At 55.0% G+C, this 25,864-nt stretch overlaps 7 protein-coding genes across 7 annotated transcripts; 3 read left to right on the plus strand and 4 right to left on the minus strand.

Annotated features, from left to right (window-relative positions):
* Positions 1–2,312: 2,312 nt before the first annotated feature.
* Positions 2,313–7,628, plus strand: MONBRDRAFT_34274 (uncharacterized protein; the record flags this gene model as incomplete). Its single annotated transcript, XM_001749708.1, has 23 exons — positions 2,313–2,377; positions 2,411–2,510; positions 2,642–2,719; positions 2,839–2,901; positions 2,975–3,088; positions 3,209–3,319; positions 3,451–3,504; positions 3,595–3,657; positions 3,824–3,947; positions 4,032–4,128; positions 4,211–4,266; positions 4,356–4,507; positions 4,642–4,770; positions 4,878–4,962; positions 5,131–5,200; positions 5,298–5,365; positions 5,485–5,588; positions 5,672–5,777; positions 5,959–5,995; positions 6,098–6,362; positions 6,483–6,540; positions 6,674–6,921; positions 7,363–7,628. 23 exons carry the CDS (start codon positions 2,313–2,315, stop codon positions 7,510–7,512), a joined length of 2,397 nt encoding a protein of 798 aa, XP_001749760.1. The 3' UTR covers positions 7,513–7,628.
* A 37-nt stretch (positions 7,629–7,665) lies between these two features.
* MONBRDRAFT_34275 (uncharacterized protein) lies at positions 7,666–9,470 on the minus strand. Its single transcript, XM_001749758.1, has 2 exons — positions 8,694–9,470; positions 7,666–8,581 (listed from the first exon to the last, which is right to left on the minus strand). The coding sequence occupies exons 1-2, from the start codon at positions 8,752–8,754 to the stop codon at positions 8,121–8,123; spliced, it is 522 nt and encodes a 173-aa protein (XP_001749810.1). The 5' UTR covers positions 8,755–9,470; the 3' UTR covers positions 7,666–8,120.
* Positions 9,471–10,768: 1,298 nt separating this feature from the next.
* MONBRDRAFT_34276 (uncharacterized protein) lies at positions 10,769–13,850 on the plus strand (the record flags this gene model as incomplete). The annotated part of the gene is made up of 13 exons (XM_001749709.1): positions 10,769–10,972; positions 11,111–11,162; positions 11,257–11,342; positions 11,430–11,546; positions 11,675–11,796; positions 11,868–11,935; positions 12,054–12,243; positions 12,341–12,508; positions 12,601–12,700; positions 12,810–12,978; positions 13,212–13,322; positions 13,404–13,485; positions 13,594–13,850. The coding sequence occupies 13 exons, from the start codon at positions 10,769–10,771 to the stop codon at positions 13,691–13,693; spliced, it is 1,569 nt and encodes a 522-aa protein (XP_001749761.1). The 3' UTR covers positions 13,694–13,850.
* Positions 13,851–14,096: 246 nt separating this feature from the next.
* MONBRDRAFT_11908 (uncharacterized protein) lies at positions 14,097–17,804 on the minus strand (the record flags this gene model as incomplete). Its single annotated transcript, XM_001749759.1, has 1 exon — positions 14,097–17,804. One exon carries the CDS (start codon positions 17,802–17,804, stop codon positions 14,097–14,099), a length of 3,708 nt encoding a protein of 1,235 aa, XP_001749811.1.
* A 382-nt stretch (positions 17,805–18,186) lies between these two features.
* Positions 18,187–20,253, minus strand: MONBRDRAFT_29282 (uncharacterized protein; the record flags this gene model as incomplete). Its single annotated transcript, XM_001749760.1, has 4 exons — positions 18,187–18,632; positions 18,860–19,319; positions 19,397–19,453; positions 19,600–20,253. The coding sequence occupies 4 exons, from the start codon at positions 20,251–20,253 to the stop codon at positions 18,187–18,189; spliced, it is 1,617 nt and encodes a 538-aa protein (XP_001749812.1).
* Positions 20,254–21,449: 1,196 nt separating this feature from the next.
* Positions 21,450–24,030, plus strand: MONBRDRAFT_29283 (uncharacterized protein; the record flags this gene model as incomplete). Its single annotated transcript, XM_001749710.1, has 14 exons — positions 21,450–21,566; positions 21,645–21,724; positions 21,808–21,901; positions 21,983–22,086; positions 22,193–22,265; positions 22,375–22,458; positions 22,598–22,675; positions 22,754–22,931; positions 23,087–23,143; positions 23,225–23,266; positions 23,435–23,511; positions 23,576–23,635; positions 23,728–23,858; positions 23,937–24,030. Coding segments are annotated over 14 exons (1,269 nt in total), but the record flags the coding sequence as incomplete, so codon positions are not given.
* Positions 24,031–24,242: 212 nt separating this feature from the next.
* MONBRDRAFT_21722 (uncharacterized protein) lies at positions 24,243–25,271 on the minus strand (the record flags this gene model as incomplete). Its single annotated transcript, XM_001749761.1, has 4 exons — positions 24,243–24,662; positions 24,774–24,883; positions 24,971–25,051; positions 25,157–25,271. 4 exons carry the CDS (start codon positions 25,269–25,271, stop codon positions 24,243–24,245), a joined length of 726 nt encoding a protein of 241 aa, XP_001749813.1.
* Positions 25,272–25,864: the final 593 nt, after the last annotated feature.

Here is a 25,864-nt window from a genome sequence, read left to right on the forward strand (position 1 = left end):
CGAAGCAAGCCGTGTGCCAACTACGAAAGCACAATCCAACGTCAATCGAGGGATCGAAAGATGAAGGTGAGCCATGTCTGGGGCATGATTCGCATCCGTTCAACATAAATGGGGCACTGAGAGCCCACAACGCCTGTGGCCCTGCAAGAGTCCCACCACTTCATCAATCAGTCGCTTCTCTTCGACGGCGACGTGATGTTGGTCCTGATCTTCTTGAGCAGTGGCGGCCGGCAGCATGGCTGAAACGGCAACCTGGGTCTTGTCCACAGCAAGCGCTACGCTCGTCACTGCCTCGGGCGGCCAAGCCACGCCTGGGTGGGGGCGGGCACAACGTCCAAACAAGGTGAGATATAGACATTTGGGCTTTGACAGCTGGAAGTAATTTGGTTTGAGCAATGACACCAGAGTCGGTTGGCCGCCGGCGCTTACCAAGTAAGAGCGCCGTGCACCAGAGCACGCTGCTAAGAGTGATGGGATCGTCGGCGTACCACTTGAGCCTGATGATGGAGATTGGATGGTGAGTCTGATCGGGCTAAACCAAGATTAGGCTAGAATGGGACAAAGCAGACGATAGCAGGGACCTACGCTGTAGGTAGCAAAGTGATCAGGCCACTGTCGATCAAACGCTGCTTGGCATCGTCACAGCCGCCAGCGAGCGCCGCCAGCAAATGCCATAGATGGGCAGCAGCAAAGCTCTCATGCCGAGTCTATGCACCAAATCGTTGCAATTTGGCATGGCTCGAGTGAGGTTTGAAAATTGAACTCGGATCAAACCTGGACGAGGACGGAACACACGGACTTGAGCTAAAACGACGAGTTGATCAGCCCCTTGATCAAGTAATCGCAGTGGAAGATCTATAGCCGTTCAACCGGGCGTGAGGTGGGCTGGTATAGGCGTGTGCGCCAGCGAGAGATGCATTGAGCCAAGACCAGCATACCCGGGCTATCGACTGCCATGTTGGTGAGGCCCCAGCTGGCCTGGGCCAGGAGGAGGGGGCTACCGCTTTGTGCCAGCGCCAACAAATAGGGCACAGAGGCCAGGAGCGCCTGCACAGAAAAGGTACAGGAACGGCGTGAATCGGATCGGGTGTTTTGAAGTTGCTGCACACGCACGGCTGAGACACAACATTCACCTCACCTGCACGGCTGAACTGCCCCCGGCAGCAAGGTTGGTCACGCAGTAGCATGCCTGCCATCCAGCAGCGCACACTTGTGAGTGCCAAGGCGTGGGCAGAAGGAAAAAGGAATGTTAGATGCTCGAAAGCTCCAAAAATCACCCTTACCTCCAGTTGCGTCCCGGGCTTGAGGAGATAGATGAGCAAGGTTTTGACGGCGTCAGGCAGCCTTGGTTCACATCGTGACGGGAGGCGGGGAAGCAAATCCGTGAGCGTGTTCTGAAAGCAGCAAATTCTCCAAGAGGCGCTTCAAAAATGTTGTGTGCGAGTGGAACAAACTGCAGGAAAAGACTCCGATTCTCCTCATTGAGATTAAGAGCGTGGGCGATGTGGCGGAGTGCCTGGGCCTTGTTGCGACTGGACTGCAGCTGCTCCCAGAGCGCCTGGAGCTGAAGGTCAGAGAAGCTTTTGAGCCGAGGCGGATGGAGGATAAAAATCACATTGAGGTAGGCGAGGACACATACTGAGGTATCTTGACCAGCGTAGGTGGGACCATCAACCGATTCAAGATCGACAAAGGACCGCTTCCAGTTGTGCTGGGCTGCCCGCCCCTCTTGTCGAATCTCTGAGCTCAGACATCAGCCCGTTTGCATCTGTGAGGCCGCTTCACCCAGGTTTTTTTTTCCCATAGTCCATGCTCTCGTTTTGCGCACACACACACACACACACACACACACACACGGGCACGCAAACCGCAAACGCCACCTCCAACCCGGCAAACGATGCGCAAGACTGACGTTGCGCGAGGAGCCGCCGCCGTTCCCGCAGCAAATCCGCATCTCGGAAGCGCCGGTTTTTGAAGCGCGCCAGTCGCTTCTCTGCCATCATGTGTCAATCATCACACTATACATAATTGTCAGCGTTGACATAAGTATTTTACTTTATTACCCGGTCGGAGCCGTGGAAGTCGATCAAAGCCGTTTCTTCATCCCAAGGAAGAAAATACTTTTTTCTTGTGTGTGTGCGGCGACGACGACGTGTGTGTGGCAGCGGGCAACAGGGTGTAGTGGCGGCGCAGTGGCGGCTGCTCTTGACGGCAGCCAAGCCTTGGTCGTTGAGCGTGCATTGGAGAAGATTGTGACACTGTGAAGTTGGTGGGGTGTGGACTGCTTTGGAGGCTTGGCAAACACCGGCACGATGAAGTATGTGTGCATTGCATTCTTGGAAGAGCGGCGCGCCCTGATTTGTGTCGCGCCGCCAATGTATTGATTGACCTGATGGCCGGGTGGTTTCAGGTTCATGATTGACGACTTGCAAGTGTTCTTTCCATACGATCTCATCTACCCGGAGCAGTATGAGTATATGCAGGAGATTAAGCGAGCTCTCGACGCCAAGGTGTGCTCAACCTTGAGCGCGAGCCTGGCGCTCAGCCTCTTCCTGTCGTAGCTCCTCTCGGGGCGAGGCTACTGGTGTCCTCACCTCATCCGTTATGACCACGCGTGCATGTGTCGCCTTTCTTCCATTAGGGTCATGCCTTGCTAGAGATGCCTTCCGGCACTGGCAAAACAGTGTCCCTCCTCTCTCTGATCGTCTCCTACCAGCTGGTGCGGTCGCTCAGATTACCGTCCTGCACCTCGAATGCTGCTGTCTGAATCCCAAGGCTAGAAGCTTGGTGTGACTCGCGCGTGCATGACCTGATGTACGCACGCATGCACGTGTGTAGGGCTACCCTGGCCGCCTCGGCAAGTTTATCTACTGTTCGCGAACAGTTCCGGAAATTGAAAAGGTCCGAGCCTCTTATTGACAACCAGGTACAGTCTTTGGTGGGCCTGGCTTGCTCACGGCCCCATTCGCGCCAGGTTCTTGGCGAGCTGAAGCGCGTCATTGCATACATGTCCAAAGAGATGGGCCGAAATCTGGACTACCTGGGCCTTGGACTATCATCCCGGCGCAACATGTGCATCCATCCTGACGTCAGTTTGGTGCCCCTGTGGTGACACCTCGACGGACTGACGCATTTGTGGCGAAGTGTTGCTGCCTGATGACTCTTGCTGTTTGTTGGTGTGTTGATGCCGTTCCGCTTTCGTCTGTAGGTGAGCCAGGAGCGCACTGGGGCCATCGTGGATTCGCGCTGCCGCCAGCTGACGGCCTCATTTGTGCGCGAGAAGACCGCCGACGGCAAATCTCTCTGTACATACTTCAATGTGAGGCCCGTGGCTGCCACATGTTTGGCTTAATAGGCTCATTTGGCCACGCGTGTACCAACGTGGCATGCGCGCGGGAAAGAAAGACCTTTTTTGCTCATGCCAAGTGTGCTGATGTGCTTCCTTTGCAGGGCTTTGAGGCCCATGGCCGTGATGCCCCACTTCCTGCAGGAGTTTACAACCTTGTGCGTCTGTTGGTCATTTTGAGGGTTGTGCGACACGCTGGCCACCATCACCCTCTGGTTGCTAATTTACGCCCATGTTTGTCTCTGCAGGAGGACCTCAAAGTCTTTGGCGAACAGCGCAAATTTTGCCCCTATTTCTTGGCGCGCTATGCTGTGCGTATCAACCCCCGGAAGCCACACATACAATACATTGTGTCTCTTCATCGCAATGGGACGTTGAGGTCTCTTCATCGCAATGGGACGTTGAGGTCAAAGCCTTGCAAGTTTGACTGATGCTCACGTTGGAACAACACTTGTCTCGGTCATATCACATGCACAGATTACGCACGCCAACATTGTCGTTTACAGTTACCACTACCTGCTTGACCCCAAGATTGCTGAACTTGTGTCTCGGGAAATGGGCCGGGACTCGGTTGTTGTCTTTGATGAGGCGCACAACATTGGTTCGTGCTGTGGTTTGATCCCATGCTCGTTTTGCCTCATTACAAGTCGGCGACGTACCTTTCACGAGCATGGCCCGTATCTAGATAACGTCTGCATCGAAAGCATGAGCGTCACCATTCAACAACGTCATCTCGACCGCGCCACCGCCAATCTACGATCTCTGAAGAATAAGGTGAAAGAGTACGTAGGCCGCACCATGGAGGCCCTGGGATGCCACTTTGAGCCCCGATTTCATGGCGCGTCATTCGTCGGGGCCCGACAGGATGAAGGAAAGCAACACGGAACAGCTCCGGCATGAATATCAGAACTTGGTTCAAGGTGGGCTACAGCTGCACGCAATCCACATGCGATGGCAGGCGACCCGCTTTTAACGGGCTTGTCGTCGTTGTGGGATGCCGGCTCCACAGGCCTGCGCGATAACCGAGCCAATCAGGCCACTGACTCGGTGATGGCAAATCCGGTGCTTCCCCATGACGTGTTGGAGGAAGCCGTGCCCGGCAATATTCGCAAGGCTGAGCATTTTGTCGCGTTCATGGACCGCTTTGTTGAATATCTAAAGGTAGGCGTGGGTAGCAGATGGCGCCAGATTGCGTGCAGTACACGTCGTCGTTTGTTGCTTACGAAAGCTCTTGTCCACTTTGCATTGACTTGGGAACCACAACTCGAACCTGTCACCTGCTGCCCGTGTCCTAGACACGTCTTCGCGTCAAGCAGGTCCTCAGTGAGCCGCCAGCTGCCTTCCTGGAGCACGTCTTTCAAAGCGTGTGCATTGAAGCCAAGCCCCTACGCTTTTGCTCCGAGCGCCTGGGCTCCCTCTTGCAGGTCTGACAAGAGTCTCGCACCATGCTTGATGGAAGGGATGGGCAGCGGTGGTTCTGACCTCCCAGAGTGCTGCCAAAGACACTTATGTTTGGCTACCTCGGACGCAGACCTTGGAACTGGCTCGCATCGATGACTATGGCCCCATTACCCTCATTGCCAGTTTTGCCACGCTCGTCAGCACCTATTCCAAAGGTGGGTCAAAGGCACTTGGTGCGGCTCTCAATGAGTCACTTGTGACATATGCTTAGCTGATTTGCCGTGCCTTACCGCGGTTAAGGAGCATGCTCACCGTTTTTTATTTCCTTTCTTTTCTTCTTTGCTACTTGCAATGCGCGGTTTGGCTCATGTGGGATTTGACAGGCTTCAGTTTGATTATCGAGCCCTACGACGATCGCGCACCTTCAGTGCCAGACCCGGTGCTGCGCTTCACGTACGAACTGGGATGGAGTGTCCAGATGCCCCTCGATGTGAGCAGGTGTACAAAACCAGCACTCAACGAATGGCCTGCTTTGGTTTGACCCCTGCAGTTGCATGGATGCGTCCTTGGCCGTCAAGCCAGTGTTTGATCGCTTTCAATCGGTGATTATCACGTCTGGTACGTGGCTCGGGCAAAACATTTGACTCCATGTCTGCTTCTGCTTGTGGACAATGGTCAGTGCTGATGGCGAGCGAGGCTGGACATTTTACTCTGATTGACCTTTATCGTTTTCCCAGGAACCCTCTCGCCGCTGGACATGTATCCCAAGATTCTCAATTTTAGGCCTGTCACCATGTGCTCTTTTGACATGACCCTGAGCCGCACGTCGCTTCTCCCGATTGTACGTTGAGCGACCGTGCTCGCGTCGTCAGCCTGGCAACGGCTTTTACCGTGGGGTTCTCACCCTCATGACCGGTGCCTCAGGTGGTGACACGCAGTGCCGACCAGACCCCACTGTCGACGCGCTACGAGGACCGCGAGCAGTCGGCTGTGAAGCGCGGCTACGGGCATCTTCTTCTCGACATTTGTTGTGCGTGTTGCTTGCGAGAGATTGTGTTTTTTTGTTTGTTTGTTGATTTGTTTCTTTGTGTGTTTGTTTGTGCGTGCGCGCAATCCATGTGTATTTGTGAGGACTCGTTGTCGTACCATATCGCGTGTTCTAACCAGGGTACTTACTTGGCTGCAACTGTGCTTGATTCAAACTTGTCTAGCTGCGGTGCCTGATGGTGTGGTGTGCTTTTTTGTGAGGTGAGCTCTCGTGGGTGGGGCTCGCCGCCGTACTTGCTTCGTGACGACTACTGCCCCCCTCCCCCTTTGCTCTTCTCACCACCAGCATGTACACGACCACAGCTACGAGTATTTAGAGTCTGCAGTGAGCACGTGGATTGATCAGGGCATCATGACGCAAATTCAGGCCAAGAAGTTGGTGTTCGTGGAGACACAAGACGGCGCAGAGACGAGTCAGGCGCTGGACAGCTTTCAAAAGGCATGCGCCAATGGCCGCGGTGCCGTCCTGCTCTCGGTGGCGCGCGGCAAGGTGTCCGAAGGCATTGATTTTGACCACCATCTCGGCCGTGCCGTTGTCATGATGGGCATTCCCTACGTGTACACTCAGGTAGCGACCGTCTGCTGTGTCTGTGGAAGGCATCAGGTCCACCTGCAATCGTTGAGTAAGGCTGAGTAAGGCTCACGTGGCCCTTGTTGCCCGTGCGGTTGTGTGCGTTTGAATGTCTAGAGCCGGGTACTCAAGGCACGATTGGAGTACTTGGCCGACAATTTCCAGATCAAAGAGGGTGATTTCTTGACTTTTGATGCCATGCGGCACGCCGCCCAGGTATGTCGGGACCAGACGAGGCGAGGTGGCCGCATGATTTTCTCGACTCTGTCGCCCTGCACGGTTCTGGAGATGGGTTGGCTCATTTGCAGACGGTTGGCAGTGCGTCGGACGCGCCATTCGCGGCAAGACCGACTATGGTATCATGTGCTTTGCGGACCAACGATTCTCGCGCACGGACAAGCGTAGCAAGATTCCAAAGTGGATCCAAAAATACCTGACAGATACCCACCTCAACTTGTCCTCGGAGGAAGCCATGGTCTTGATCCGCCGCTTCCAGCGAGAGATGGCGCAGCCATACGAGAACACGCCTGGCCTCTCGCTGCTGACCCTGGAGGAGGTGAGCAGCATGATACTTTTGTGTGTGCGCTTGTAAGACAGGATCTTCAACCGAAAAGGGAAAGGTCCATGTCTGTGTCTGTGTCTGCGTCTGTGTCTGTGTCTGTGTCTGTGTCTGTGTCTGTGTCTGTGTCTGTGTCTGTGTCTGTGTCTGTGTCTGTGTCTGTGTCTGTGTCTGTGTCTGTGTCTGTGTCCGTGTCCGCGTCCGTGTCCGCGTCCGTGTCTGTGTCTGTGTCTGTGTCGGTGTCGGTGTCGGTGTCTGTGTCTGTGTCGGTGTCTGTGTCTGTGTCTGTGTCTGTGTCTGTGTCTGTGTCTGTGTCTGTGTCTGTGTCTGTGTCTGTGTCTGTGTCTGTGTCTGTGTCTGTGTCTGTGTCTGTGTCTGTGTCTGTGCCTGTGTCTGCTCTGACGATGCTTGCGGGGATGGTGGTGATCATGAACTTAGTTGCAAAAAGAAAACCGCAAGTACGCAAGCGCCAAGACGGTTTTTGACCTGGGCATGCTGGAAACTGGTGGGCATGCCCTCGGTGCTCCACCGGAAAAGCGTGTCAAGGATGCAGCGGACAGTCAAGCCAAGGCGGAGGCTGATGCATGATAGAGCCCATTGTATAACAGATATCCTCAGTCGCGTACCTGACTTGTGTGTGACAAACAGCTGTGCAGCGTCGTGTGTAGACGACGTGACGAAAACAATTAATCGAGTCAACGAGGACAAGGATTTGGCCGACAAGGCGAAGCAGATGCAAGTGTCATATCATGTCAATTATTCGAACACAGAAAACATACCAAGGTCCGGAGGGTGAACATGCACCACAGGCAAGAGCACACCAAACAGGGAGATTAGACGGCACGCCAAGGCATGAACAGCCAAAAGAGAAGCCGGGAGAGATCAGATATCAACCGAATTGTCAAAGTCAAAAAGGCCTTGGCCCCATATCTCGTTAAAGACACTTGAAAACATTCATTTGTGAACGACTATGCCCGGCAGCGAGCAAAAAAAAGCCTGGCCACGCTCCCAACAACAACAAGTCAGGGGGGGCGTGTACAAGAACAGGATGAACAAGAGGTTAAGAAAACGTCAATCAGGGCACACGCAGTGCGATTCCAAGAGTGACGCGGGATTAAAAATGTGCCTCCAGAACACGAGCACGCCGAGACGTGCGGCCAGTGAGAGGAGACTCTGGGCTCTGGGCCTTCCGTCAATTAGAGGCGATTGAGCTTGACCGTCTCCAGCTTTTGGTTGGCGTCGGCCAGGTTCTTGCGGTCAAACGTCTTGTGATCAAAAGTGCACTCGTGGTCGTCGGGGAAGCGATGTTTGCTGCAGAACAGGCCTTCGCATCGGCAAGTAAAGCCGAGCATGCCGACCTTGTTGTTGCAGACCACGCAGCGCTTCTTCTTCTTTTGCATGGGAGTGCCGTCGGTCGAGGCCGATGTGGACACGGCCGGCGCCGGGGAGGAAGGAGTCACCTCGGCCACAGGGGCGGGGGCTGCGGAGTTTGTGGCAGCGGCCGGAGCCGAGGGCGCGGGAGCTGATGCTGGGGCAGGGGTAGGACTAACAGTGGCGTCGGCGTCGGCCTGGGGTTGTGTTTGGGCGTCAGTGTTGCCCTTGGCCTTTTTTACATCGTTGTAGCACTTGGAGCACAAGTTTTCCGTCTCGACACGACCTAAAAAGTAAGGATGGATGAGGCGGTGAGCGTGGGTGCGTATGCAGACAGAAAATCCAACACGCAGTCAGTATCCGTCACGGGAGCCATTGGTGCAAAGCGGCAGACTAACCGAAAAACCCGCAGCCGGAAGCGCAGGGAATGGAGGTGTTGGGGCTTTGTTGCTCGGCCATGGTTACTTGGTGGAGAGGGTGCACACAAATTCAAAAAAAAAAATTTCAATCCAGGAATGAGTTGGCAACCGAAAGGGTCGGTAAGCCAACACAAGCGTCAAATAAAAAAATGACCTCGGAAGAGTAGGGCAGCCAAGAGGGCTCAAGTCACGGGTTGATCACCGGCACAGATAAGAATTATAGAGTGATGATGATGATCAAGACGATGATGAGGGCTGGAACACCAAAGGGGTGGTCTCAGTCCAAGACGGGCTTGCGGTCCAGATAGTGTTGATGTGGTGATGTGGAAATGACGTGGCTGAAAGGTTGTTCAAAGGCAGCGTCAACGTCGTGAACAGCGCTTGGTATATCCAAGAGCAGAAAAGTTGAACGAGTAACGCAGCGGCGTCAAGAGGTCGGCGAACCGCTAATGTGTTCTTGAAGAAGAAGAAGACGAAGAAGAAGAAAAGGAGGCAGCGGACCAACTTTTCACCAGCAGAGAGCGATGCAAGCCGTGATGATGACGAGGTGCGCGGGCTTGGAGGAAATGCAAGTGAATGCAATCACGAGCAACCAGCAGGAGAAGCGTTTGAAAACAAACCAGAAACTTCACCAACACGCCAACACACACAAAGCAACTCGTTGTCGGCACACACTACAGAAGCGGCAAGTATCTGGCAGCGGCAGCGGCAGCGGCAGCGACCAGACGCAAGCACAAAGGGGGCACAACTTTAAAATATCCGCGAGAACGAGAAAAATGCAAAGAGAGAGAGAGAGAGAGAGAGAGAGAGATTCGTTGAGTGTGTGTGTGTGTTGTTGTTGTGGTGGTGGGACAACAACGAACAAACCAAAACAGGGAGAGTGACTATAGCCAAAGCCAAGCCAAGCCGCTTGGGGGTTCTTCTTCTTCTTCTTCTGCTGGCAAACGTTTCTACATTTACTGGTTCTTCTTCTACATCTTCTTGGTGGAGCTTCCATTCTTAATCTACTTGACATCGTCATATATCTTCGTCTTCTTTCACATCTTCAACGTTTACTTGATCTTCGATTTGTGCGCAGCAGCGACACACAAGCTGAGATGATGCAAAGCGCGAGCGCCACACCTGTTCATCGTTACATAACGCTACGCCTTATTGTACAGCCACACCCTCGACATGCTTGGCGTTACCTGTGCACAAGGGGAGGACAGGAATGGCGCGCGATGACAAGTACACTTGGTAGCTAGCCCTTGAACCTGTCAAAACCCGTCGAGAGCGAAAAACAAAAGGGGCTGATGCTTGACGATCTGGCTGCAACGAGCAGGTGCGAGAAACCAAAGGACGAAATTTTTCAACGCCCCGATCGAGGGGTGAGGGGGGGCGGTGGCTGATGCGATGGTGGAGCTTGGCGATTGGCCCTGGTGGCAGTGGGCCAACGCTTTGTCTGTCCCGACAAGTGGAGTTGGGGGGGGCTTGTTGCTTGCTCGCATAACATAGCACAACAACACCGCGAACAATGAAAGGCCGTCCCGATGGGCCATCGTCATCATCACACTGCGCGGCTGCGCGTCAGTCATTCATTATTTTGAAGGGCACAGGGCTTTCTCTTCTTGCTAAAAACGTCAAGAAGGGGCAAAGTGGTTGTAAGACCTTTCTTTCCAATGACGTCGGTTGGGAGCTCTTGCTTATGCTTTTCTTCTGGAACAACCCCTGATGCAAGCATGCGTCATGAGCAAACGTCATCCTTCTTAATATAAATATCACATCTTCAAAATATAGTATTCTGACAATGAGTGTTGTCATCCTCGGAAATGAATTCGTTTTAGTTTGAAGGGATAGTAACATGTGGTAGCATTTCCTGTGACAGAGCACGATGGCAGCGAGCGATCAACTGAAGACGTACGTACACATGCACGCGGTCAATGGGAAACACACACACACACACACACACACACACACACACACACACAGTGAAATGGCAGCCGCGCGTCCGGCAGGTAGTGGAGGGGGCATGATGGCTTGGGTTTACGGCATGAGGAAGCTTGTTGTCTGATTTGATGCATGGCCGGCTGGTCTGGTGGATTCTTGCTTTTGGTTCATGCTGGCCCATTGCTTTGATGCCTGGATTCGGGGTGTGCAGACAACTCCTCGAGTATATCGAGGCCAAGGGCGCAGCCGATGCGCAGGCCCTGGCCAAGGCTCTCAAGTGTGCCCCGGAAGTGGTGGTCGGTGCCATCAAGAGCATTCAGACCTTTGAGAACGTATGCGCCACCTGCTGCTGACCTTGCTTTTTTTTTTTGGATTTGGGTTTTGTTTTTCGTTCTCTTCTCCTCCTCGCATCCGCTCTCACTCGCTCCCTCGGCTCTATCGCTTTCTCAAACTCTTTTGCGACCTTTCAGGTCATCAATGTCGCCGAGGTCAAGCAGCAGCTATGGCAGTTCACCAAAGATGGTGCGTCTGTACCAGCATACTCTCCCTTGCTCCCTTGCTCCACGAACAGCACCCGCCTTGACACGCGTCCATGGCCCGCCCTTGCTGGACACAGGTCAAGATGCGCTGCAGAAGGGGAGCCCTGAGGTGCGCCTCATGAGCGTCATCCCCGCCGAGGGCATTGCTGCCTCCGACCTTGAGGTTTGTCGACTTGCTTCCACGATCCCGTGGCTCGGCTGCCCTGGTACAGACCCCTCTTGATGCCCTGCGATCCGTGGCATTCCCTAGGCCTCCCCCGTCTACAAGGGACTGGGCGATGCCGCCAAGCCCTCCATCGGCCAAGCCATGAAGAACAAGTGGATTGCCATCGACAAGTCATCAGGCGCCGTGGCTTACGTCCGCAAGGTCCGCGCCACGCTGGCTCCCGCCACCATCTTCCCCATGCGCAGTGCACGCCAGCCGCACCCCATATGCGAAGAATCCTATTCGAAAATAAGCCAGCCTCATCAGAGCCTGCTTACTCACCACTTTAGGTCACCGAGGTGCCCGACGAAACACAAAAGGTCTTGGCGCAGCTCCAGAAGGACCCCAGTGGCAAGAGCACAGATGACAAGGTGCTCAAGGATCTCAAGAAACGCAAGCTTGTGGAACAAAAGTACGCCTGCCACTGGCCACGCGCCTGCCCCAGCAACGCCGAAACATGACATGCGATAACCTGGTGTATAGGTCCGTCACCACTTACAACGTCACCAAGGGCTCGGCTTTCACGACTACCCTGCGCAAGGGCGAAGCTGGTCTGTTTCTGCTTTCCTTGGCCTTCGCTCGCCCCCTGTGCCCTGAGCCCGTGACGTGTAGATATATATGACATATGCGCCCCCATCCACTCCCTCAACCCTCGACTGCTGCTCTCAGATTTGACTGCTGACATGTTGGCTGACGGCTCGTGGAAGAGCAAGGACTTCAAGCCATTCAACCTGGCTGCTGATGGCGTGCCCGTGTCCCGTGGTACCCTGCATCCTCTCCTCAAGGTTCGCGAGGAGTACCGACAAATTTTCCTCGAAATGGGCTTTGAGGAAATGCCCACCAGCCGCTTCGTCGAAAGGTTGGTAGTTGGCTCCCACCTCTCCGCTCTGGCCCCCAAGCGTCAAGCACCGTCTCACCGACCGCCCCAAACGCCAAATGTCCTTGCTCCTCAACAGCTCCTTCTGGAACTTTGATGCCCTCTTCCAGCCGCAACAGCACCCGGCTCGCGATGCCCATGACACCTTCTTCATGACAGCACCTGAAACTTCGGCCTCTTTCCCTGCTGACTACGAAGAGCGTGTCAAGAACACGCACGAAAACGGTGGTGGCTACGAATCCATTGGGTGGGTTGACGCTCGACCGACTGTTGGTCAGCCACAGGCCGTCAGCGCTGAGCTCATCCTTGCACCGAATGTCGGTCATGGCCTTGCTGCAGCTACCAATATAACTGGGAGCGCTCCGAGGCTGAAAAGAACTTGCTGCGCACCCACACCACCGCCGTCAGCGCCCGCATGCTCTACAAGCTCGCACAGCAGGTGTGTACCCTCTGCAGGCCCTTGTACGCACGCTTGCGCGATGTGTCCTCCAATGCCCTTTGGTGTTGCTGACCCAATTGCTTGTCATTTCAACCTCTGCCTTACCCAGAAACCTTTCAAGCCCGTCAAATATTTCTCCATTGACCGCGTCTTTCGTAATGAGACGCTTGATGCCACGCATCTGGCCGAGTTCCACCAGATTGAAGGCGTGATTGCCGATTACAACCTTACTCTGGGCGATCTCATGGGTACCCTTCACAACTTCTTCACCCGCCTCGGTGAGCAAGCCGTCACACTGCGCATTGCACCCCAAAAAAATTCCTTTTTTTTTTTTTTTTTTCTTTTTTTTTTTTTTTTTTTTGTTTTAAATTTTTCCTTTTGTGTGTGTTTGCTTGTGTTGGGAGAACATCCTTTCCTTCTCTTTTCCTTTCTCCTTTTTCCGCCGTCTCCTTTCCGTGAAGACCAGCCTTCCCACATCATGGCTCACCTTGCACTTTGATTGATACTTCAGGCATTCACGACCTTCGCTTCAAGCCCGCCTACAACCCGTACACCGAGCCCTCAATGGAAGTGTTCTCTTATCATGCCGGCCTCGACAAGGTCGTCGAAATTGGCAACTCTGGTATGATGTCTTTCTGCATCTTGTTTCTCTGACCCTATGCTGGACCCATGACGCCAACCTCAAACTGGCGATTGGCTGCAGGCATGTTCCGCCCCGAGATGCTCCGACCCATGGGCTTGCCTGAAGACGTTGTTGTCATTGCTTGGGGTCTCTCAGTTGAACGGTAAGCCAATCTGCCTAGGATTCTTCCTCCCTTCTCCCGTCCTGCGGCATGCGTGAACTACCCCCCTGAGCATCGACCAACCATCTCACCCTGCCCCCCACCTTGCAGCCCTACCATGATCAAGTATGGTTACTCCAACATTCGCGACCTCATTGGCCCCAAGGTCGACCTGACGGCTGCGCAAAGCGCGCCCCTCGTACGGTTGTAAACAACCACCACCAACGCCGCCCAACGTCTTGTTTTGCTTGTATAACCCGTTGCTTTGGACTTCTCCTTCATCTTGATGTGCGGACTGTACGCTGTCCCTCGAACGCGACTCGACTCAATTTGACATCTTTGCTAGAGGCCAATTCAAAACAATGCCAATGACCTTCATCTCAATACAGAAGTGAAAGAGCGCAAGGGCAAGGTGGGCTTTGTCGACACATCAAGATGCATCAGAGGGCAGCAACCTCCAATTCCACCAATACAATTCCACCAATACGACAAACTATGCACGACACGCGTCTATTACAAAAAAGAAGTGGATCCCTTTCAAAACGCGCAAAGCTGTCAGAACTAGGATGGGTCAAAACTCAATGACTACGACTCTAATTGCACCCAAAAAATGCTCAGCTCTGCATGACCACCTCGTTGGTCGGCCAAGATTGCCAAGGGTTATGATACCATATCAAGTCACCGGCCAGTCCAGTGCTGAGAATATCCAAAGCTCCATCCCCATCCAAGTCAGCAGCCTGCACTGAGGCCACAGTCAAGGGCAGGTTGCCAACGATAGCGCGCGCAGAGAATATGGCACCGCCCTCGTTTCGATACCAGGTGACAAGGTTGTCACCGACACCGCCACCCACGACGTCCAAGTCACCGTCACCATCAACGTCCAAAACGGCCAGAGAGTTGGCTCCGTCAAGATTCGCGTCCAAAGTTTGCGGGCTGGAAAAACCGCCGTTGCCATCCCCACGAAACCAAACTATCTTGTCGGTCGCGTAAGACGTGCACACCACGTCTACAGCACCATCCCCGTCAAGGTCGGCAGCTCGAATGATGCGCGGATCATTCAAATACCCTCCGACCAGTTGCCCTGAAGCAAAGGAGCCACCCCCACGATTGCGGTACCAAAGCACCTCATTGTCATTGCTGACGGCGGCGACCACATCCAGGAAACCATCGCCATCAAAGTCGGCCACGTCCAAGGAACGTACGCCTTTGGCATTGGTAGTCAATGCCCAAGCCGCTGCAAATGATCCCGTGCCGTCGTTTCGATACCAGGCAACCGTATCGTCCTGGCTACCGGCACGCAGCACATCAATGTCGCCATCCCCGTCAATATCCACGGCCAGTACCGCTGACACCTCAGCGTCGTCTTCCACGTCCGCTTGCAGCGCGAAGCCCCCGTTGCCCGTGTTGCGGTACCACACGATTCTATCAAGGAAATAGCTTCCGCACACCACATCCAGCAGACCATCGCCATCCATGTCCGCCACATCCAACGAACTCACAGTGCCCAGATCGCCAATAATCAGCGGCCCAGAGAAAAGTCCTTGGCCATTGTTGCGAAGCCAGAAAACTTGTCCAGAACTTGAGCTGTATCCAGCCGTCACCACATCCTGGTCACCATCGCCGTCCAGATCCACGCTCACTGCCCTGTAGATGGGCCGGGCGTCATGCGCCACCATCATGCCCTGGCCCACCCAAGGGAGTTGCAGGTCGCGAGCATGGGCCGACAGAATTGGCGCCACATCTGCACCGCGCACCAACAGTTGGCCAGAAACATTGAGGTGCAGCACGCCATTGGCATCGCTTGCTGTGACCGGGGGACCATGGTACGCAGCGCTATTGCTCGGCTGCATCAACTGGTTGGCATACCATGCCACAGTATCGTCATCAAAAGAAGCGCATGCCACATCTGCATCGCCGTCGCCGTCCAGGTCACCGACCCACAGCCCAAAGACACCATCGGGCGTAGCCAGCTCAATGGGGGACGTAAACACCCCACTGCCCAAGTTCAGAAGAGCGACCACCGCATTGCCATCATGCGCTCCCACGACCAGGTCCACATACCCATCTCCGTTCAGGTCGCCCACGGCCACTGCTCGAGGGTCGGAGATGGTACTGCTGATGGTCGTCGCTGAACCAAAGATGCCGCCATCTAGGTTCCGATACCACACCAGCAAGTTATCGTGACGACTCACTGCCACGACGTCCAGGAAACCATCACCATCCACGTCGGCTGCAGACACGGCCGCAGCCTGGTCAAGGTCAGAGTCAATTTTAGTTCCAGACGTGAAGCTGCTGGCGCCCAGGTTGCGGTACCATAGGACATCATTGGCGCCATCGTCCGTTGCGAGCACATCCAGAAGCCCGTCCCCGTTCATGTCAGCCAGGAAAAGACTGACCGGGCGGCGAACCTCGTCCATTTCGCGAAAATTCGAAAAAGAGCCCGTGCCACTGTTTCGGAACCAGCCAATGTAGCCCTCAGTGTCGTCGTCGTCCTCTTCCCACATGGCTACCACGATATCCAAGTCGCCATCACCGTCCATGTCACCGACGGCGACGGCGCGCACCGTGACGTCCTCCTCATCGTCACCGACGTCAAAGTCTTGGCAGCTGTCAAAGCCAGCGACACCCTTGTTCTTGTACCAGCAGAGGCTGTCCTCGCCATCGTCGCCAGCGCTTACCACATCCATGTGGCCATCACCATTGAGATCGCCCGTAGCCACAGCATAGACGCGATTGGCGGATGAGGTGATGGTGTCTCCGCTTGCAAAGGCACCATTGCCCAAGCCGCGAAACCATTGGACTTTGTCATCGTCGAAACTGCTTGCCACCACGTCCATCAGTCCATCACCATTGATATCGGCACCGATGACCGATGTGGCACCCTGGGCAACGTCTGAAAGCAGCCGGGGAGGGGTATCCCAGCTCAGTTGCCCGCTGCCCCCAGAGTTTGCAATGGCCAGGGCCGCTGCCACGTCCATTCCATTCACCCATACGGCGCCGGAAGCATTGAAGGCGAGTGTGTGGTTGTTGATAGCTCCAACAAAAGGCCGAGGAGCGGTGGATCCAGCATTTTGCCAGGTGCGGGCCAGATTGCGCCCATTGAAGAGAGTTGCGAGGGTCGAGTCTACGCCACTGGTCACGGCAATGTCAAGATCGCCGTCTGCATCGATATCGAGCGTGGCCAGCGCGGTTGGGGCCGCAATGTCTGCACTGATGTTGACGCCCATAGCCAAAAGGCCAGCGCCACGGTTACGAAACCACAAAACTCGGTTATCCGCATTGCTGAGGACAAGAATGTCTAGCAACCCATCCCCGTCTAGGTCAGCGACAGAGGCATGGACTGGTGCATCCAAGTGAGCTGGAAGGTATTGAGCATCACCAAATCTACCCATTCCGTCGTTGCGATGCCAGCAGACGATATCCAAAACGCGATCCGTCACCAAGACATCGAGAACACCATCGTTGTCAAGGTCGCCGGCCTCGAGGGCACTGATCATTCCCGAAGTGCTGTAGATGGTGACAGGTGCGTTAAAGTTGGCACCGCTATTCTGGTTGCGGTACCAAACCGCCCTGGCCCCGCCGCCGGTGACCACAAGGAGGTCCAAGGCGCCGTCCTGATTCAAGTCGGCGGCGCGCACCAAGGTAGGAATGGTGCCGGTGGCAACTGTAATGGTATCAGAAAACATACCATTACCTTGATTGCGGTACCAGGCCAGCCGAGCCGTATTACCGCTAGTACGGATGATATCTAAGCGACCATCACCGTCCAAATCAGCCACATATACATCTTGGAGTGAGGTACAGGTCGCGAGGAGTACTTTATCGGCGAAAGCACCACTGCCAAGATTGCGATGCCAGTAGATTTGCCCGCCACCGTTGGCACCGCTCAAAACATCCGGATGCCCATCCCCGTCAAGGTCGGCCGCTCGCAGGACGCGCGCGCCATCCACACCCGTTGCGATGTTGACTGCCGTGGCCCAGGCACCCCCACCAAGGTTACGGTACAGGTCAACGCGATCGGCCGAGGCGCTGGCCGTCACGAGATCGGGGCGTCCATCAAGATCAAAATCGGCAGCCACGAGAGCCATGGGTTGAGGGATGCCGGTTGCAATCACGCTAGCCTCGGCGAGCCAGGGCAGTTGCGGGTGTTTGAGGGCAAAGGCAAGGGCTGCCGTTAGGTCTCGGCCATTGTAGCGAACGCCCTCTGGTGCATTAAGGTGCAACGTTCCATTTTGGCCTGCAGTGATGCTGGGCTGCGCTGCGACCCTCGAGCTGAGTGCCAGCACGAGCGCCAAGAGCACGCTCGGACATGCGGCCCCCATTCGCCAAGGTTCCGTCGCCTCTACCAGCGCAAACAACGGTGAGGACGAGCGCCACAAGACCGGGCCAGGCGTCCCCTCACACCAACACCACGGCTACAATCAGACCAGCACTTCAGCCACGATCTCTGTGACCCTTGACCCTTGACGCGAGCACCACAAGCACGAGGCAGAGGAGCACTGACAGCACCGACAGCACCGACAGCACCGACGGCACCAAAGCGCTCACCTCGTCGCTGCCGTTCCGTTTTATCGCTCAAAGAGTTGACTCTAAACAAACAATTACCCCAAAGTAAACTACAATTATGTACTCTTGGTACATTAACATATCTACAATAAGTGTATATTTTGGTACTTTATATACTTTGTACCACCGCAAGACAAATTATGGTGACATCGCTCTTGATCTCGATCTCTCTCTCTCTCTCTCTCTCTCTCTCTCTCTCTCTCTCTTGATCTCTCTCTTGATCTCTCTCTCTCTCTCTCTCTCTCTCTCTCTCTCTTGATCTCTCTCTTGATCTCTCTCTCTCTCTCTCTCTCTCTCTCTCTCTCTTGATCTCTTCTTGATCTCTTGATCTCTCTTGATCTCTTGATCTCTCTCTCTCTCTCTTGATCTCTCTTCTTGATCTCTTGATCTCTTGATCTCTCTTCTTGATCTCTTGATCTCTCTCTCTCTCTTGATCTCTCTTCTTGATCTCTTGATCTCTCTTGATCTCTCTTGATCTCTATCTCTCTCTGGCTCTGCTCTGGCTCTGCTCTCACCGCTCGTGTGGTTCGACTTTTTGGAGTCTTGGCTACAGCAGGTGGGCTGCAGGCTATCCATCTCGATCGCTTTGCTTGGATAGGTATGATTGAAACAAAGAACGTATGAAGGCTCGATTATCAACTCATCACTCATCGAAATGGAAATCTATGATGCGGTCTGGCCCGACCCCTTGTCACCAAAAGCTTGCGCTGAGGGAACATTTCACCATGTGAAGACAAGGGAGTCGCACTCAACACTATCACTATTGTTGGTCAGCGGCGAAACAAACTGTCCACGGAGCGCGGCCCCAAACCCCGGTGACGCTTGGCGCGCGGGGCACGACCAGGGGGCTGGACGATGGCTGCAAACTGCTGCTCACTTGATGCCACCCGACGCAGTTGTACGGAATCGTTGTCGTCGTTCTCTACATCGGCAGCCACGTCGGGCTCACGAGGTCCGAACAAGCTGACAGCACGCTTGGCAAAAGGATTTCGAGCCTGCGAAACACCAACAGAAAAGGAGGGTCCGGCAAGGGGTAAGTTGGCGGCCTTCATGCGAGAAACACCAACAAAACGCGCAAAGCCACGGGCTGTGACGCAAGCCTTGACCTTGGCATGTGTCGAAAGCGGCGGGCGCTCGTTGGCGCTATGGGCAGCTGAGGGAGCCAAACGACTGGATCCGGCTGCCGGGGCAGGCTGACCCATGCGCGCCACCCGCAGCTGCGCGCACAGGTCCTTGTTTAGCTTGGACAGATCCGCAATTTGGGTATGAAGCTATAAATTCGGCACGGCAGACGATGTGAGTACACCGGACGGCCGTGGACCATGGCAAGAGGCGCATCATGGCATACCTCATCCAGCGCTGTTGCATGATCGCGATCGAGGCGCTGCAGTTGGCGCCGCAAGTCCTGCATGCGTCAAAGCCAGGATGAGGAGGGCCATGGTTATCCTCGAAGCACACACACACACACACACACACAGTGTTGCAGTGCCGTGGCACCAGCCGCTTGGAGCCTTGCAATCTGATTCGATGCCGCATTTGCCGTGCCCATACCTGGGTCTGCTGGCGTTGGGCGTCAAGGCGCTCCTGGTGAAGTTGTCGCTCAGCGACGAGCGTGTCTTGCAGGCGTTGGCGCTCTGCAGCCAACCGCTCGTTTTCGCCCGTTGCCTCGGCTAATCGCTGGGACAAGCGCATGATGGTTGTGAGCAAGGCGTCCTGATCCTCGGCCTGGTCTTCCACCACGGGCTCTGCATGTTCTGACACTTGAGCGCGTCGTTCAGCAAGGTCGGTAACGGGATCAAAGCGTCGGCCGCCGGCTTCGAGAACGCGCCGAGCACTGAGGCGCAAGGGAGGACGATGTGCTTCAGCTGCGGTTGATGGATCATGGGCAGCCACATCAGCCCCATGGGCCGAGGCGAGCCCCGCCGGGCGCACGTCTGCGGCAGCTTCGAGGCTGTGCAGAGTGGCCGTCGCCTCGCAAAAGTTTTCCACGGTCACACCACCCTCATTTTCACGTTCAGAGAGCAGAACCCGGCTCACACGTCGCCGGCAAACAGGGCAAGCCCGGTTACGGCTGAGAGACTCCCGGAGGCACTCAAAGCAAAAGCCATGCCGACAGTCGGTGTACACACCCTCGGCCAGCACATCCAGACACACGGGGCACTTGGCTGACCCCTCACTGTTCAAAGCCTCGGGGCTTGAAGGCATCGGTGCCTCGCGATACAGCAACTCTAACAATGCCGCCGATGCTGACGCCGCCGCCGGCTGCGGCGCATCAAATAAACCAGACATGACCGCCTTCAAGGCAGCATGACGACAACAACACCTCCCCAACGACGACACCACTCCCTCGAGAGTCCCTTGCTTCACTCACTCAAAGGCTCATCAGCACCAGTGAGCGGCCATGCGGTGGTGACCCCTCTCTGCTCGGCTCAGTTGGAAGCGGCGCGCGCGCGAGAGAGAGAGAGAGAGACAGAGAGACAGAGAGAGCAAAAATGCGAAAAAAAAAAAAAAACGAAAAAAACGGAATTTATCGGAAAGTGTGATCAACGTCACAGAACAAACAGTTTAAAATCCGCCTCTTATAAAATGTCAGACAAAGAGAGACAAGAGGCAAAAAGAATTGGGCGAGGTCCCACGGAGATTCGAACTCCGGATATGAGAATCAGAATCTCATGTGCTAACCCCTACACTATGGAACCCGATTTGGTGCTCAATGTGAAGTAAAGTTTTGTATACATAAGGCATATTGTATCTAGTCTCAGTTTGCTGTGTAGAAGCTGCCCTGGTGAACTTCCTGCGGCTTGGTGCCTTGTTGACCGTGCTTTGAGGTAATGATGCCCGTGGCTCACGTGAAAAGTCGACGCTCACGAGTCAGTCTTTTGCTGCGTCGCCTCATCTGAGCGCCAATGTTCCTTCTGGGCCCGAGGAGCTCACACTGCTCACCTTAACCCCAACGAGCCGGATCATCAAACACTCACACGCCCCGCAACGGACTGACCCTGTGTGGTCCGAAGAGCGTTGCCATCGACATGCACAGTGCTCTCAAACTTGCACTTGAGAGCCAAGCGCTCGCAAGTGCTCGGACCTCAAAGCAAAGGCCACAAAGCAGCCACAGAGTCGGCAAAAGCAAGGTATAGAGGTAAAGGCAAAGGCAAAGGCAAAGGCAAAGGCAAAGGGCAAAAAGAATTGGGCGAGGTCCCACGGAGATTCGAACTCCGGATATGAGAATCAGAATCTCATGTGCTAACCCCTACACTATGGAACCCGATTGGATGACTAACACACTTGCAAATTTCAAATATAAATGAGTTTGACATGAAACAGTCTTCTCGGATGGACACGTGTTGATGCAACAACAGTGACTTTTTAAGGTATTTTTTTTTAATTTTCTGAAAGTCGAAATGGCGGCGGCAGTGCAGGAAGAGCGAACGGCAGAGCAGGGGCGACGGCTCGTGGCGACGCGTCACATTGAGGCTGGCGATATTGTTTGGCAAGAGTCGCCGCTGGCCTGTGCACAGGTTGGTATGGGCCCCCGACGCAAATCATAAAGTCCCTGACATTCAAGACCCGTGCTCTCATCCTCGAACACGTTGTAGTTTCTGTGGAACCGGGCCTGTGGCTACCGGGCTTGCCAGCACTGCCTGCGCTCCCTCGAATCTCCGCAAGAAACTGTCAAGTAGGCCGGGCCTGCTCCTTCTCCGCCCTGCCCAATGGCCCAGACCTTGCCGTGCTCACCGGGCCCTCTTTTGTGGCAATTAGCCGCTTGACGCAGCACGACTTGCCACTTCCCAACCCCAGCCATCAGCTCGAGCCCGACGCGCGCATCCCCCAATTCTCTTGCCCTGGCTGCCCGGTTCGTTACATTTGATCTCGACCCTAGCGTCGTTGTGAGATCGACCTCACCCGCCATGCACATCTGCTCACGCACTGCTAGGAAACGTATTGCTCCGAGGCATGCCTCGAGGCGGATCAGGTCTTTCATGCCCATTTGTGCCCTCGAGCACACCCGACCGTCGAGACTTTGAACGAAGCATGGCGGTGAGAGCGCTGCTTGCCGTTCCCTGCCCCTCTCGCAGCGGAACTCGGCTTGCAGCAGAGCTCTGCGCTCATCGCGAACTCCCTCTTTGGCATGTCTTGATCGAAGGGATATGCACCCGCCCCCAGAGTCGACGAGCATCACGCTGCTGCTCAAACTCGTCATTCTTGAACACAACCAGGTGGGTTGTTGGCCCCTTCTCAGCCAAGACTCTGAAGGATTTTGCCACCAAAGCCAACGGCCTGGACCCCGGCACCTCATCAACTGTGGCGTTGTTTGGCTGAGTCTAGCCCGGCATTTTGTCCAATTTTTGCCACGACTTTGCGCGAGAGATCAACGGTGAAATGGTTGCTCACCGCCTCTTGGCCCCCGAGGTCCGATTCATTCCAAGCCGCACAATCTCGCGCGTTGCCTCCAAGATGTCATAGTCCTGCCTGACACCTGGCACTGGCACAACACTGCCCCGCATCTCACATCAGGAACACGCCCTTGGTCCCCTGTCCACCCCTCTAGTTTGAGGCCAGTTTATCGCAGCTCAACGAGCTCGTGTGGGCTTGGGCTGAGGAATGCCAACTGGACAATGCGCAGCAGGTTGGCTCTGCTGTTCCACCGTCCGCACGCTGCTGCTGGTTCTAGTCTAGTCTTTGTTGACCGTTGCCGTCTTCACAGTGGCTCAAGCCCGAGGGCTTTCGGCGGCTGTGGAGTCTGATCGGCACAAATGGGGCAGGCGTCGCCTCCAATACGCTGGCTGCCTATGATCGGCAACTGAGTGCCCTCGACCTGGATGACGCAACGCAAAGCGAAGTGGACAATACCATGAACACCATCTACGAGATCGCTGGTGAAGGTGCGCTTCCATTGCTTTGCGCGTCCCGTCCTCTTTGCGCCCCGTCCTCTTTGCGCGCCCCGCCCTCTTTGCACGCCCCGTCTTTACTGCTTTTTGTTGTCATGCGCCTTGACTCCTCCATCAACCCTCAAACCATGTTCCTGACAAATGAGCAGTGGTTGGCGAATTTTTGGACGCGGAAGGCAGCGCCATCTACGCCACGCACTCTGCGTGTAAGTTCGGGGCTATATTGCGCAACTGTCTTGCTCTGCCTCTCCCTCTAATCGTACCCAATACTCTTTACGCCCTTGCAGGCAACCACAGCTGTCGGCCCAATGCCAAGGTGTTTTTCGAAGGTCCGGCTGCTGACTCCTTTTCAACCTCTGCTCGTTGAACCTCACATGACATGGCTGCCATGCCTGGAACGTGGACATGCCCGCGTTGCTTATTCTGGCCTCTTTCGCCTTGCTGCCTTGCTTTTCTCTCTTGAAAAACGGCGCATCATCCTGTGTTGCTGGTGATAGGCGGCAATTTTGAGCTGACCATCCGCGCAGAGCAGGACATTGCACCTGGCGAGGCAAGCTGTTTGTTTGACACATCTGTCGATCCATGCGATCCGGGCGATCTGGCGATCTTCTTACTCGTTGGCTTTTGCGTGGGTGCAGGAGGTGACGATTAGCTACTTGGATGACCACATCCTCGATCATGGTGGCGACGTGCGCCGCGTAAGCCGTTGAGGCCGTCGCTTGGCTCTTTTTGCTTTAGACCCTTGCGCCCTGCTTAAAGCGGTTCCCTCATTGCTCTATGTCTCGTGTAGGAGGTGCTGCGGGAGCAATATCTCTTTGAGTGCAGTTGTGTGCGCTGTCTGAACCCGACAACCACGGATGATGAGGACGAGGAGAGCGGAGACGATGGCGAGCAGGACCAGGAGATGGAAGAAGATGATATGTGAGCTCGGCGGGCTGGCCCTTGAGGTCGCCCTGGATCGGGATCAGCGACACTGTCTGAATGATTGGTCTGAACAAGGGTGTTTGTTGTGTCGCCGGAATGGTTTATGTTAATCGAAACTGCCTTTGCCACTTTGACAGTGGGCGCCAAACTGAACGGCACGAAACAACAGGTGCGCTTTCGAAATCAGCATCAATTTCAGTCAAGGGCAGAGCTTGAACAGGGTGTGTCCATTCATATCTCTGCGTTTGAGCTTGCGCAAAGATGGAGCAAGTGTTCGAGGTATCAGGTTGTCGAATCGGTGTATCAAGGCTGCCCCCGCATTCTTTGGCAAGTATCTCTCCGTCAAGAGCAGTGCCGTTTTTGCCAACGGCATTGGGCATATTAGTGCACGCGAGTCATATTGCGAGTTTCATGGTAGCCGTAGGTGCGGTTGGCAAAGATGGATGAGCCATCAGGATACCAGTTGACGTCGACGCCGGCGCCACAGATGGTCTTGTCACCGTTGTACTGCTTGATGGCGGGCCTGGTCCAACCACCAAAGGGAGCAAAGTCGCTGAAGGAGGGGTTGCCGTCGTAGTGAGCATACCAGAGGGGGAAAGAGGCGCCTCCAGACCAGTCACCCATGATGGGAGACCACTGCGACTCTGAGGTGTAGACGCCAATGCTCAGGCCGAGAGCCTTGGCCTCGCTGACGAGGCCGCTGAAAAAGTCGCGGTTGGACTGTTGATCGCTGGACCAGTACTGGGTGCCCTCAATGTCAAACCAGATCATACCAAAGGAACCAGGTGGGGAGCCACCCGACTAACATGTAAGCAGAGAGAATCAATGCAGCATAAAATGAGTTTGCACCGAGCAGCTGGACCTGGAGGGGTTCAGCCTCTGACGATAATCTGCATGGTCATGGCGGCCTACCTTGATGCTGTACTGGGCCAGGTAGTTGACCATGCTGGAGACCTGGGCCTGTGGGTTGCCGGCCGAGGGATCGGGAAACATGTAGACATCGACGTGCGCCAAGCCCGAGTCTAAGCGATGCAAAACCACAAGGGGGTGGCTAGTGAGGGCGCAGTGGGCGAGCAGTGTACATTGCAGCAAAAGGAACTTGAACAAACCCCAGGCATTGTAGATGGTATGGGGGCAGTTGGAGTCGGGCTGGCCCACCGATTCGTAGCATCGGACGATGCCAAAGGTATCTACTCACACCAAGTCCAGAGTGAATGAGCTGAGCTGAGCTGAGCTGAGCTGAGGACACGGGAATATGTTTGACATTCAACTTGTCCCTGGCGACAGGTACGTACAGCCGTTATCCTTGAGGCAAGACCAGGCAGCAGGGAGAGTGATCTGGGACACGTCCACACCACTCACGGCCGCAGCGACCGCGACGCACGCGACGAACGCAGCAACGCGCAGCATGATGAAGGAAAGGATGGCAATGCCTACACCGATCAATATCCGACGATTCTTGTGAGCTCAATCGTAGTCATCGGTGCGTCCACGAGCACACGAGCACGGGCACGGGTACACGAGCACGAGCACGGGCACACGAGCACGGGCACGGGCACTGGCACTGTGTGATCCGTGTGCTGCCAGTGCCCAGCTACTGCACACACACACCCTGGCTGCCATCTCTTTCTCTCTCTGTCTCTGTTCAAGACAGCATGCTCATCATAATCTCTGCTATTGACTTGCCGTCTCCACAAGAAAATATCACCCACCAACCCGTCCCTCTACAACCCAGTCACCGTTCCCTTACCACTCTCTCATTGATGTTGAGATCGTGTCTTTGAAAAGGGTGGATGTCAGCAAAAGTTTTTGGAGGAGCTCAGTCATTGGAAACGGTGTGTTGCTTTACGTCACCCTGGATAATCAGTGAAGCTTGGCTCGGGGGGCGTGATGGAACAACAACTGGCAGCGGGGTTGTGGGGCAGCAGCGGAAGAAGCTGATCGGTCTTGCTGAGCGAGAAGCGACACCCGATTCCGGATGCGTGTGGTGCCGGTTCAATGCG

This window comes from Monosiga brevicollis, genomic scaffold (assembly GCF_000002865.3).
Source record: "Monosiga brevicollis MX1 MONBRscaffold_33 genomic scaffold, whole genome shotgun sequence".
Classification (NCBI taxonomy): domain Eukaryota; class Choanoflagellata; order Craspedida; family Salpingoecidae; genus Monosiga; species Monosiga brevicollis.

Excerpts from the sequence above, each read along its gene's own strand:
- MONBRDRAFT_34275 (XM_001749758.1), bottom strand. The coding sequence starts at position 8,754 with ATGGCCGAGCAACAAAGCCCCAACACCTCCATTCCCTGCGCTTCCGGC. Across the intron at positions 8,582-8,693 it reads TTCCGGCTGCGGGTTTTTCG|GTCGTGTCGAGACGGAAAAC; the intron begins GTTAGTCTGCCG and ends CTTACTTTTTAG.